Genomic DNA, 12,604 nt, shown 5'->3' on the forward strand with positions numbered 1-12,604 from the left:
CTGTCCCCTTCTATCATTTGCATCTCTTAACCCCTCAGTCACATTTCTTATCTGTGCTCTGTTTTAGGTCATTTTTCAGATTTCTTGTCTAATCCACAAATTCTTCTGAATTTAACTTCAGGAGTGGTGTTTTCATATCCAGAAGTTTTATGAGGCCGCCCTTTTTTTTAAAGGTAGATGTCTTAACTCCCCTTTCCCACCCCACTTATTTTGGGTGGGCCTGAGTCTTACCCTCTTGCCACTGGTTCCTAAGGTTGGCACCTGCCAGCAGCCTTGCCCCAGCCCAGGCTATCCAGGCTGCTTTCCAGCTTGGGCCCTGTGGCAGCCGCTTGCTTTGTGAACCCAGCAGTGCGTTTTAAAGGCTGTTGCTTATCCAGCAGTACCAAGTGATTTTCAGTGGGAGGGTCGGTAAGTTGTCTGAAACAGGAACCCCATCTTTTGCTACTGAAAACAGTGCTATAACTCATGGTCTTAAATGCCCATGTGTGTATTTGTAGACGTGTGTTAGATACAGCCTAGATAAATTCCTAGAACCGAAGCTGCTATGTCAGAAGTCAAGTGTGTCGTTTGTTGGCTTATTGCCAGATCGTGCCCGAAGGGCTGCGTTCACATGAGGTGCACATAAGTGCCTGCCCGCCCAAGGCTCCCCAGCCTGGAGGGTCTCAGAGTTTACGACCAAACTTGACCTTTGACAGGAAGGTAGGTGACAGGTGGTATCCAACTGTAATTTCATAATTTCTCTCATTACCAGTGAACATCTCACACATGTTTAAAAGCCATTAGTATTTTCCCATGAACTATTTTTTCTTAGCTTTTCTCCTATTGTAATATCGGGTTGCCAGTCTTTACTTTCAATTTGAAGGACTTTTTTTAAACAAGAAATTAGCCAGTTCTCTGTTGCAAACATTTCCACCAGTTTATCGTTTTTCTTGATTTTGATATTTTTTTCCCCATGTGGGAAAATTTTAAACACTTTTATAATTATCAGTATTTTCCCTTTTGACTTGTGAGGTTTTTTTATTTAGAAGGGCCTTCTCTATTCTGAATATTCGTTTTTTTTTTAATTTTTAAAGATTTTATTTATTTATTTGACACACAGAGGAAGATCACAAGTAGGCAGAGAGGCAGGCAGATAGAGAGGAGGAAGCAGGCTCCCTGCGGAGCAGAGAGCCTGATGTGGGGCTCGATCCCAGGACCCTGGGATCATGACCTGAGCTGAAGGCAGAGGCTTTAACCCACTGAGCCACCCAGGCACCCCAATTCTGAATATTCTTGTAGCTAATTATATTTAACTCTTTGAGGCATCTAGAATTTAAGAGCTCCAAGCTGAGAAATTTATTATAGGGTATTGTCTTTAATTGCTTTTATAAGTGGCATTTTTTCTTTGAGTACATGTTTTAAAACTAGTGGTTGTTTGTACCTAAGATAGCTATTGATTTTGACATATTAATTTCATTTGATCTGAGTTATTACTGAATTATCTTCGACTGTCATCTCTAATAAACTTGTCCACTTCTCATTTTTTCTCGTATCTAATTGTACCTAATTTTAAAAACAATATGAAGAATTAGTAAAAGCAGACCACTGTTTTTTAAAGCCGCCTTTAGAGGGGCACCTGGGTGGCTCAGTGGGTTAAGCCTCTGCCTTTGGTTCAGGTCATGATCTCAGGATCCTGGGATCGAGCCCTGCATCGGGCTCTCTGCTCAGCCGGGAGCCTGCTTCCTCCCCCACCCCCCCACCCTACCCCACCCCACCCCTGCCACCTCTCTGCCTACCTGTGATCTCTTATCAAATAAATAAATAAAACCTTAAAAAAAGAAAGAAAGAAGGTAAATCTCATCACATTTCTTTTCAGCAGTCCATGGTTTGTTGTAGTAACTTGAAGTATATTAATGGATGCCCTCAAGGGGTTCTGCTGTATTTTATTCCGGTCTGAGCACTGACACCGATCTGGCATTGTCTTTGATACTCTGCTCTCATCGTCAGTTTTGGGGAGGACAGAATGTTGGCTTCACCGACAGACCTGGGCAGCTGTCCTCCGTCCTTGCTGGCTGTGGAGCAGCGTGTCTGGCCCCTGGGCTCTTCCCTCCAGGACAGGCCCATTTAGCATGTTTGCGGGACTGTTGCTCCCTTGACAGCCTTCTCGGTCTGCTCATTGTTACCTTTGCGATCCTTGCGGGTCGATTTGGGTAATTCTTATTTCTCTAGAAAGTGGCTTATTTCACTTAGGTCTTCAGATTTGGAAACTTAAGAAAATCAGCTTAAACCTGAGTGCATTATGACGCAAGAAACAGAATTACTTAAAATCTACAAAAACCAGGTCCATGTAAGTTGGATTTTTGTTTGTTTGTTTTTCCCAGGCAGTTTTACCAAATATTTGCTAAACTCTCCCCTCCATCATTGTAAAGCTTCTGGTCCTGAAGTGCACCCTTCCTGTGTTGCCTGCGTCGAGCTTTACTTTGTGATCTATTCAGGGCACTTCCTGTTAATACGTGGGTTTATCCTGCCTGCACCCGAGACTCAGCAAGTACGTTCGTCTCAAGCCGGCGGTCTGGTGCCACATTTGAAAATCTGTTTCATTCGTCTCTGCATGGCCTGTGTGTTCTGCCAGTATTTTGGTACATCCCTTTCTTCTAGAAAGTATCCATAGGTAGCTGACTTGGGGTCTTTTTCTGTGAAGAAAACAAAAATCTTAATATGTGTTTAAACTTGGAAGCTACACTGGGTACAGAATTTTCAGTTCAAATTTATGTTCCTTAGAAATCTAAAAACAATAGGTCTGTGTGTGCATGCTCAAAACTGAGTTTAGGACACAGAACGTGTTTCAGATCATCTCTTCTCACTGCCTATCGGGACCACATTTCACAGGCTGGCATTAGGTCTGTCCAGTTCCCCTCCCCGGTGGTAGGGTCTTTTCCTTTCTGACTCACAGCACAGAGACTGTTACATTCACCTGTACTGAAATTTTGCCACATTTAATTTTGGCTGTGTGTCTTATTTCCGGAACTGTGTTGGTATTTCTGCTGGATGAGACATTTGTCTCATTATCTAATTTGTCCATATGTGGAAATTCAGCATATACTTAGGTAAAGAGTAGTTTTGTTTTGTTTTTTAAAGATTTTATTTATTTGACAGAGAGAGAGATCACAAGTAGGCAGAGAGAGAGGGGGAAGCAGGCTCCCCGCCAAGCAGAGAGCCCGACGCGGGGCTCGATCCCAGGACCCTGAGATCATGACCCGGGCTGAAGGCAGAGGCTTAACCCACTGAGCCACCCAAGCGCCCCGGTAAAGAGTAGTTTTTAAAGAGGTTCTTAAATTCAGATTATGACAAAGCAAGTCATTGTTTTGAGACTTCAGATAAGTGGCAACCAGTGTCCCCATGGTCAACCATAGACACCTCCCTTTCCAAATTTTAGCAAGAGGGTGATGGACTGACAGAGTTGAGTTAAATACCAGAAAAGTTGAATTTCCCAAACGGGTAAGGATCTGGGTTGCAAATGAGTGTGGCTGGTTTAACAGAAGCTTAGACTGCCAGCAGCACCACGGTGCTGGGCGCCACACTCACCTGGGACAGCTGCGCAGTCAGATGCCAGGCCCCACTCACCTTCCCTCGGAGTGGACTCGTGCTCAGGGCAGGCGTCCTTCCGGTCAAGCAGAGAAAGAGCGTGGTACTTCTCTCGCAGCTATCTTGTTCCAGGGGCTTTTAAGTCCTTCTGTCTAGAGAGCTGCGGGCACGGTAAGTGAGCTCATTCCGTGTGCATCTGAGCTGTGCATGAGATGTGCGCCTAAAGGGAGAAAACTTCTCTGCCGATATTTAGATATTTGCGACCCAAGGGTTTTGTTTTTTTTAAGATTTTATTTATTTGTCAGAGAGAGAGCGAGTGAGCACAGGCAGACAGAGTGGCAGGCAGAGGCAGAGGGAGAAGCAGGCTCCCCACAGAACAAGGAGCCCGATGTGGGACTCCATCCCAGGATGCTGGGATCATGACCTGAGCCGAAGGCAGCTGCTTAACCAACTGAGCCACCCAGGCGTCCCCAAAGGGGTTTTTGTATGTTGTGTTTTCACAAAATTGTTGTGCACAGACCAGAACCCCTGAGGATGACTCTGTTCTTTCGGGCTTTAACTCACCTCCCCTTTCCCTTCTCTGCGCTCATCTTGGGCCTTCCAGGGTGAGGATCCACGACCTCCGCACTGACAAAATCGCCCTGTCGCTCTCCGCCCACCAACTGGGAGTCTCCGCGGTGCAGATGGACGACTGGAAAATCGTCAGTGGAGGCGAGGAAGGCCTGGTCTCCGTGTGGGATTATCGGATGAGCCAGAAGCTGTGGGAAGTGCACTCCAGGTAACGGGGCACTCACGGGATCCTGGAAAGTGGACTCTGAGAATAAAAGGAAGAAATCTACAGTTGCCCGGACCTGCAAATACACATCGCAAGTCAGGATAAGGGAAGGCAGGCAAAAGCAGGCAAGGTTAAAGAGGGCTTGGCTGCCTCCTGGAGAGCAGTGGGAGCTAGTGCTCACTCCCTTTAGCCGCTTTTATGAGACTCGAGCCCCGGGTGATGTCCACACTGCTTGACTTTGTCCAGCCCTGCCTTACTCACCAAGCAGGCGTAGTAATAATCCCTTTTTGTGCTTTCTGTGGTGACACATGGACTTGCCACCAGGTGGTGCCAGAAGGCAACTAAAACTCCTCCTCGGCGGCATTCCCAGAAATAGCTACGTTTCCGAGCGGTCCACCCCTCGTCAGGCAGCTCTCCTTGTAGCCCCGGCCCAGGGCACGGCCACCGTCCCCTCTCCCACTTTCCAGCGACTCTGGCTGCTGCACTAGGCTGCCACCCCAGCGGATCTTTTTCTCTCCCTGAGAAGCTGTGTTTCCTCCAGGGCATCATTTGGGAGAGGCTAGGGTTGGTCAGGTCTTCCCCAGAATTTCCCTGTCCCGGCATTCATTTTCCTAACTCATTTGTAAACATACAACCAGTCTTCACACCTAGTTCGTGGCTTGTCCCGGGCAAGGCCCTCACTTCCCCCCAGGACACTGCTGGGCCTCACCTTTCAGTCTCCTGCCCAGAGCTTGTGAGCACATTAGGTCCTCCCCTGCCCATGCACGCAGCTGGTCTGGTTCTGCTGAGCCTCTGGTCCAGCCCTGCTGAGCATGGGAGCCTCCACTGCCGCCCTCCCCGTTTCCTCCAGCCAGCGCCCCTTGTCCGCCTGCCTCCCTGGCCCCTAGTGAAGTCTTCCAGCCGGTGCCCTGGACTGACAGGGCCTGACTCAGATCCCCCTGAACCTTCCGTACTCTCAAGAGAACGTTCTGTTCCAGCCAAGAAGCCTGTTACCCGCCCACCCCCCAGCCATCCCAGGAGCAGCCCCTGCCGATCCTGCACAGATTGTCTCAGCTCTGTCTTCCCGAAAGGCCTGGCTGATGGGCCTTCACTGCCCTGAGCCCAGTGCCAAATCCTGTGTCTCATCTTGGGGGCTTACAATGTCTCTCATGCAAACGTTCGATTCTTCGGTAGGAATCCTCCGCTGGCAGGCTCCTGCATTAGACATCTTTTATATCCTGTGTCTCCTGGCTTGGTGCTATGACCATAGGAGGCACTGGATGGAAGTTTTTAGAATGAACAGAAGCCTTTGCTACATTAATTTCTAGCCGTTGTTGCAGAACACTGCAGCCGTGGTAGCCCTCTCAAGCTTCGGAGGAGAGGGGCTTTTAGAACTCAGCCCCACACCCTGCAGCTGGGAGCCTGGCTTGGAGCACTTACCCAAGGCCGGCAGCCAGAAATGGGGCTGTGCTCTGCCAGATGGAGCTAACCTCCTTGACGTCCATGTTGCAGGGGAGTCAGCTGGGGGCACGGGGGGCGGGGGTAAGGCAAGGCAAGACTTTGCCCCTCTGGGGGCCCAGGTTTGTCCTCTGGCAGAAGCTTGGCAGAGAGTTCTAGCATCTCTTCTGCACAACTTCTAAACATGGGAGATGCCCAGTTTCAGAGCATTTCCCTTTCCCACGGCTCGTTCCCGTCGTGTTTCAGGCACCCCGTCCGTCACCTGTCCTTCAACAGCCACAGCCTCATCACGGCCAACGTGCCCTGCGAGAGGGTGGTGCGCAACACAGACCTGGACAACTTCACCGCTCACAGGAGGTCAGCGGGCTGGGGCTGCGGGGCTGCAGGGCAGACCATCGTAGTTCAACTCCGGGAGGAGGATCCCGCCCGGGCCCCCTCTCAGGCACGGCTGTTCTCACGGCAGCCGCGAGCCCACGTGGCCGTGCGGCAGTGCGCGCCTTGTGAGGCCTCCCCCGGGATAGCACATGGCATGGGGCACCCACCGCTGTGGCTGAACTCCCAGTGCAGGTGGCTAAGCCCCGGCCTCGTGCTCCATCTGGACCCCGGAGCCCCCCACCCAGCTGGGTCTTTCGGGATGTGTCCTGGCCTTCCCTGATGCTGACGCTTTCCACCCGCCGCCCCACCGCTGGCCTCCCCGCACGCCGTCCCCTCCTCCTGACTTGTCTCGAGTCCAGGGATTCTGAGTGTCCGATGGCCCGTGGGCGGGAGGGACCTGGGTGTTACCGGAAGCACGGGCCCGGGTGGGGTGCACGCCCGGGGTGGGGTCCGGCAGCGCCGTGCCAACACGCTCCCTGTCCGTGTGCTTCCTCTAGACACCGCGGGCTGATCCACGCCTACGAGTTTGCCGTGGACCGGCTGGCCTTCCAGAGCACGCTGCCCATCTGCCGCGCGTCCGCGGACACCGTGCCGGGCTACAACTATGACCTTGCGCTCGCCTTTCCCTAGGACCGTGGTTAGGGGAGCACCTCGTCGGGGAGCAGGGGGAAAATGGGAAGAACCAAAGTGGATGAATTTAAAAAACTACCGAGGAGCTCTGCACCAGGTGCACTGGTCTAACCCACAGGTTCCTCCACTGCCTTTGCTTTCCCCCACAGCCAGGTTGCTTCTCTGCAGCTGCCTATGGAAAGCTGGAGGTGGTCAGGGGCTGTGGCATTGACTCTGTTTTCTCTCCCTGACACTATGCCTCTGAGTGCCACCCACTGTCCCTCTTTCCTCCTGCATCTGCTGCCTGCCACACAACTCTGGTCACCCTGTTTCCAGCCGGGACCCTCTCCCCTGGCTACAATGTGGGTCCCCCCCTGCCGTCTGTGCACTACCGTGCAGGGCTCTGCTCCAGTGTGCAAGCCCTTTCCTCTCGGGGGGTCTGGGGTGTGGGCTCGGAGATCACAGACTCACTCCGGGCGCGGGGGGGTCCTTCATACCACCACCTCCTGTAAACCTAGGTGAGCAGTCCTGTCTTTATAGTTTTTACCACAATTTATAATTATATATTTATACACTTACTGCATTAAGGACTGTTTACTGTGGTGTCCACAACATGTGGTACAAAGTAGATTATTTTCTACCTATTTGTTGCATAAACAGTCATCCTCCACCTAGGATGGAGAGCGAGAGCTGGGGGAGAAACCCTTCTCCTAAACCACTGGGCTAAAGTGGGGCGGCACTGGGGAGCTCCTCCAGGTGACACGTCGCTTCCATTTCCAAAGGGTTAAGAGGGCAAACCTTCGTATGACTCTCGATTTAGACTGTTCTGAGCAGCAGCCTCTAATATCCCTTAAAAACACTAAAACCGACAGAACTACAAAGAGAAAGGCCATGCTTCTAGTGGGTGATCAGCAGATATAATCATTAAAAAAAAAAAATTGAAGGATTTAGAGGATTTACTTAATAGAATTTCCGAGTATGATCCAATAGAATTTTGTGCCTTTTTAAATATCCCTAGACCATGCACAGAAAACGGCTGTCTCAAAATCACAAAGGCAGTCTCAGATTCCACAAAGATACAGCCAGGCCCAAGTCCGTGACCCCCTAATGCAATAAAATGAGGTAACAAAGTGAAAAAGAAAAATGGAAAATGTGAACCCTCTGGGCCATGAAAACACTGAATATTAAAGCGCCAGGGGTGAGGCCAGAATGGACAAAGAGAAGTGGGGCTTGAATAGAAAGTAGATAAATGGCTAGCTGTCACCTCAAATAGTGACCCCAAAGGAAGGAGTGAAAGAAGGGTTACCAACAAATCACAAAGTTAAACCCTACACTTGCCCGTTTTACACTGGACCAGCTTTTTTGGAAAGCCAAAATAGACTTTTTTTTTTTTAGGGAGCAAAGGGGCAAGTGGGAAAATCCTAAGCAGACTCCCTGCTGGGCACAGAGCCCAGCACAGGGCTCCGTCCCACAACCCTCAGAGCAGGACACTCAACCGACTGAGCCACACAGCCAACCCTGAACTATACAACTCTTGATACAAAAAACCGCCAGGGGCTGTGAGAAACCGAAAAGGAGGTACTTAACGCACACAGATTTCCAGGGTGGGGACGATCTGCCCACACAAATCCGAGGGAAGAACGAAGCTCTCCTCGTACAAAACTGGGAAATGCTGTGAGGTTTTGGAAGTATTTTCAGATAGATATTCCATCATTACCTCTGTGCAACCTGACAGGACATCGGGCCCAGAGAGTTGCACCTGGAAATCATCCCGGAGCCCCAGAGCAACGCCCGCTTTCAGCCCGCCTTCTGCTTCCTTTCAGCCGAATTACTTCCCAAATAAAGCTGGTCTGCACTTAGCAGATGAAGTATTTTATTTACTCCTGTTGTCATGTGGTGCTCTGACCCCCTCATGACCTCACTCTGTAAGGTTTTCATCTCTCATAACCTTCGTGCGACTGGACCACTAAGTACGACACATTTTTCTTTTAAGAGCCAGGCCCTGCCGGTTCGATTCCACCACTCAATCTACAGACACGGTCTCCTGCCCCAGCTTTGCAGCCATGAAAGGTCATTGAAAACCCAGAAAATTTTACCAGAACTATTGTCATTCACAGCCAACAGCTAGTCCGATGTAAAATGTCACAATTATAGGGATTTTCTTTCCTCCCCAACCTGTTTATAACATCTCCCCTTAAGAGGGCACCTGAGTGACTCAGTCGGTTAAGCATCTGCCTTCAGGTCAGGTCATGATCCCAGGGTCCTAGGGTCGAGCCCCTCATGGGGCTCCCTGCTCAGTGGGGAGTCTGCTTCTCTCTCTGCGCCTTACCCCACCGTGCTCTCACACTTGCTCTTAAATATTTTTTAAAAATATCCTCCCTTAAGGAAAATTGCCTGGTTTTGTGAAGGAGGGCTTATCAGATCTAAACTCAGTCGCAGGCAGTGTTTTCTGCTGCAAACTTTACACCCTGGAAGGTGCAGAAAGGACCAGAGTTCCTCTAGAAATCAACATCCAGTGACTTAAAACCTTTTGGCCCCCGTCCACCTCTTCCCTTCACCCCAGCTTACCTTTATCCCCGTTGGCTAGTCTGAGGGTTTCTTCACAGGTTCGGAGTGAGCAGACTATCACTTCCTTTCCTTCCGTAGCTCTGCTGCTGCTCCGACTCACCCCCTCCGTCTCCCCTAAAGAGAGAAGAAACTCCCGTGTCACTGGGGGAGCCAGAGGGCCCAACACCGGAGCTCTTGCGTCTTAAAACGTCGTCTGCCTTCTGCTTACACTTTATAAAATGTAGGTCTGTGGGTTCTAATAAATTTTTAAAATCTGGTTCTTGTTCAATTACTGGTCACCCCGGCCAGGCGTCCTGTGACTGACACCCCCCCCACCACAGAACCCCACCCCTGGAGGGCTCAGCAGGCTGGGCAGCCTTGTTCCACGGGCCACAGTGGAGTCGAACCACCCAGAACCACCGCTTTCAGGGGTTCCCAGCCCAGGACCCAAGAAACCCACAAAGCTAGATGTGAAGTTGTACACAAGAACATTTTCTGGGAAGTCAGGCCGGCTTTCATCAGGTTCTCCGAGGGGACTGCAGACCCCTCCCCCCCACCCGAGAATTTCCTGCCACGCGCTTGTGCCTTTTAAGCCAAGCCATGAGCTGCCTTGTGTTCACAGTGCGTGTTCACAGGGTACTCTGGGGATGGCATCACCTTCCCCGGGAGAGAAGAACCGGTCCCCGGCTCACGACGACCCCAAGAGGAGGTCCTCCACCCCAGCACCCCACTTCAGAGTAGAGGCCCCACATTCAGACAGATGGCGCTTTCCCCTCTGCATTTACGCGACAAACCGACTTACTGCAGACCGGCTCTGGCCGCCGTGGACGAGCAATGGCTCCCCCCGTGTGGGCACAGCCTGCGGGCAGGTCCAGGTCCGCGGGCTGCAGCAGGCGGCGTCTTGCCTCCCCACTGAGGGCCTCTGCTTCGGGCAGCGGCTGCGGCGCCCAAGAGCTTCTGGCCTTGGCCTGGCCGGGGCTGCCTCTGCCGCGCGGTGGCGGCTTCCCTGTCGCTGGGCTTCCGCAGGCACCAGGCAGGGCAGGCTTTCAACCTCCGATGCTCACTGCGGGCTTCAGGCAGCGGCCTTGCCGCCCCGGCTTGGCGCCTAGGGAGGCAGGAATGCTCCTGCTCCCCGCAGCACCGGGACCTGAGCCTGGCGCATCTTCTCTTGCCCTGCCCACTGCCAGGACAGACGCTGCCCCGTACCCCCTGCTGAGAGAGGGACAGAAGCTGCCACTCAGCATCTCCCTTGCCCTGACTGCTGCTCTGGGGCTGACGATGGAGGTGGCTGGTCCCTTGCTGACTTGGTTGGATGAGAGGGAGGAACCACCGGGCCAAGGTCATCTGCTCCTGAACCCCGGCTGGCACTTGCCTCCCGATTCTGGAAGAGCCCAGAGACAAAGGCAGTGCTAATGCCCTGGGAAGTTGTGGTTCAGAAACAAACAAAAACAAAAAACAGAAACAAAACCTGGCTCCTCCGGCTCCTCTCCAAGGCCTTCCCAAGGTCACCGTGTGGGAGGACAGCTTGCAAAGCAGGTGTTTGCAAAACCCTTGCCAAGATGACTTGTATTTTTAACTCTGTCAGCCTACGGAAGTCACTGCCATTCCCGGCGCTGCGGCTTAGCCTCGGCAGGCAGGTGGGGGCGGGGGGCAGGGGCAGGTGCACAGGTGCCCCGCCCCCCATGAGCAGAGCACAGACAATGCAGTTGTTTTGTTCAAGTCAAGCAAGAGGGTGTTCGGCCAGTACTGGAAGCTGTTGTGATTGTACGTTATTCCCTTATCCATAATTTACGTTTAACACGGCTGTAAGGATGTGTCCCCCGAGCCTCGCCTACCAGATTTCCATGACACAGCGCTTTGGGGAACCTACCAAACCGATGCATTCACGTCAAATTGCCAGATTCTTTTAACAACCAAAAGCTGAGATCCAGGAACTTCTCCCGTGGATGACGCAGCGGCAGGGGACCGGGCCCCACGTGCGACCTGAGCGCTGACCCGCACGCGCACCCTCCCCAAGCTCGATGCCCTCCAGGCACAACCGCACTCCCCTCAAATATCGGACTTAGCACTGATTTCTGCCCCTTTCCTCTGAGCTGCCGGTGTCATTCCTGACGCACCGAGGCCTGTTCAACAAGCGCTCCCGCTGACTCACCAGCCTATCTGTTTCAGAACAAACTCCAAAACACGCAACCCTCCCTTCAGGTGAGCTGCCCCACCGAGCACCCGGGGGCCAGCAGGGGGTGCTGGGCAGCCAGAAAGCCCCTCCCAGGCACACTCACTGGTCCAGCAGATAACAGATGCAGTTTCTGAGTCTTACACCCTTCCTCTGCACAGACCACACGGCCCCAATGGCCGTCCCGAGACCTGTCCCCCGTGCCTGCAGCAGCGACCTCCCTGCTAGACTGGGGGGATTTAACCTGCCCTTTCTAGAAGCCGGTCTGCACCAACTGACAGCAACCCTGATCATTCCCCCAAAGGACCGAACAAGCAAAACCACCACCTCACGCTCTTAGCTCGCTGGGAGCCGGCGGGCAGGCTCCCGGACGACGCTGCAGGCCACTCTCTGATGGAAGTCGGCCCTACCCCTGCCTCAGAGCACAGCCTCGGTGACTGGGACCAACCGAGCCTTCTTTGGAGCAGCACAGACCGGGCCCATGGTGAATGACTCTCATTTTAATTAGCTGTTTAAGTAAGCTGTGGCCCTCAATGGTCTGTAGGCCCCGAGTGGCTGCTTCTCCCAAACCAAAACCCAGAGCACCGGGGCTGATGGAACATTATTTATAAAAACACTTTCCATTAGTGAGCTACCTTTGTGGAGAAACAAGACATCGCAGCAAACTGGGAGAGTCCCAGAAGATGCAGGCGTACAGTGGCCGTGCCAACTGTCCTGCAGCTCAAAGTCAAGGAGAGTCCCACCCGCTTGGGGGTGGGGGAGGGGAGAAGGCGGCCTCCTCCAGGCTGCAGGGGGCTCCCTCAGCAGAGATACTGCTGGGAGAGCTCCGGATTCCACATAGCAGGCGATCCCGGCGATGCTAGATTCTCTCCCCTGGCAGCTGGGAAACCCAGGGCGTGAGCGGGGCAGTTCCGAGCCGCCCAGGAAGGCAGGGGCTGCAGCAAGGCCCGTTGTGTCCTGCTCCCACTCCAGGAAACTGCCTGGCTGGCTCCTTCCCAGTTCAGCGGCCGCCAGATGGCTGGCACCTGGAGGCGGGGAAGCCGAGGCCTCTGCCGTCGCCCCCCACCTACTGCTTTGGAAATGTCAAAACACTGGCTGAGGAAGCGCTCGTCCTAGCAGCAGAG

At 52.7% G+C, this 12,604-nt stretch overlaps 2 protein-coding genes across 3 annotated transcripts in view; one reads left to right on the top strand and one right to left on the bottom strand.

The window, feature by feature from the left end:
- LOC111156448 (F-box and WD repeat domain containing 8) overlaps positions 1-8,153 on the top strand; it is a 123,045-nt gene extending 114,892 nt beyond the window's left edge. For both annotated transcript variants that reach the window (XM_022517361.1, XM_022517362.1), the window contains exons 9-11: positions 4,169-4,342; positions 6,023-6,133; positions 6,649-8,153. In XM_022517361.1, coding sequence (XP_022373069.1) covers positions 4,169-4,342; positions 6,023-6,133; positions 6,649-6,781 — 418 coding nt within the window. In that variant the 3' untranslated portion in view covers positions 6,782-8,153. The remainder of the gene's footprint in view (positions 1-4,168; positions 4,343-6,022; positions 6,134-6,648) is intronic.
- Positions 8,154-9,036: 883 nt separating this feature from the next.
- LOC111156449 lies at positions 9,037-10,873 on the bottom strand. The gene is made up of 2 exons (XM_022517363.1): positions 10,110-10,873; positions 9,037-9,442 (listed from the first exon to the last, which is right to left on the bottom strand). Exons 1-2 carry the CDS (start codon positions 10,649-10,651, stop codon positions 9,361-9,363), a joined length of 624 nt encoding a protein of 207 aa, XP_022373071.1. The 5' UTR covers positions 10,652-10,873; the 3' UTR covers positions 9,037-9,360.
- Between the last annotated feature and the right edge of the window lie 1,731 nt (positions 10,874-12,604).

This window comes from Enhydra lutris, unplaced genomic scaffold (genome assembly GCF_002288905.1).
Source record: "Enhydra lutris kenyoni isolate GAN:26980312 unplaced genomic scaffold, ASM228890v2 scaffoldscaffold46, whole genome shotgun sequence".
Classification (NCBI taxonomy): Eukaryota; Metazoa; Chordata; class Mammalia; order Carnivora; family Mustelidae; genus Enhydra; species Enhydra lutris.

What these genes read in the sequence shown, in the direction of transcription:
- LOC111156449 (XM_022517363.1), bottom strand. Translation starts at nt 10,651, where the DNA reads ATGACCTTGGCCCGGTGGTTCCTCCCTCTCATCCAACCAAGTCAGCAA. An exon ending in GCGGCCAGAGCCGGTCTGCA is followed by an intron (nt 9,443 to 10,109) that starts GTAAGTCGGTTT and finishes TTCTCTCTTTAG; the next exon opens with GGGAGACGGAGGGGGTGAGT.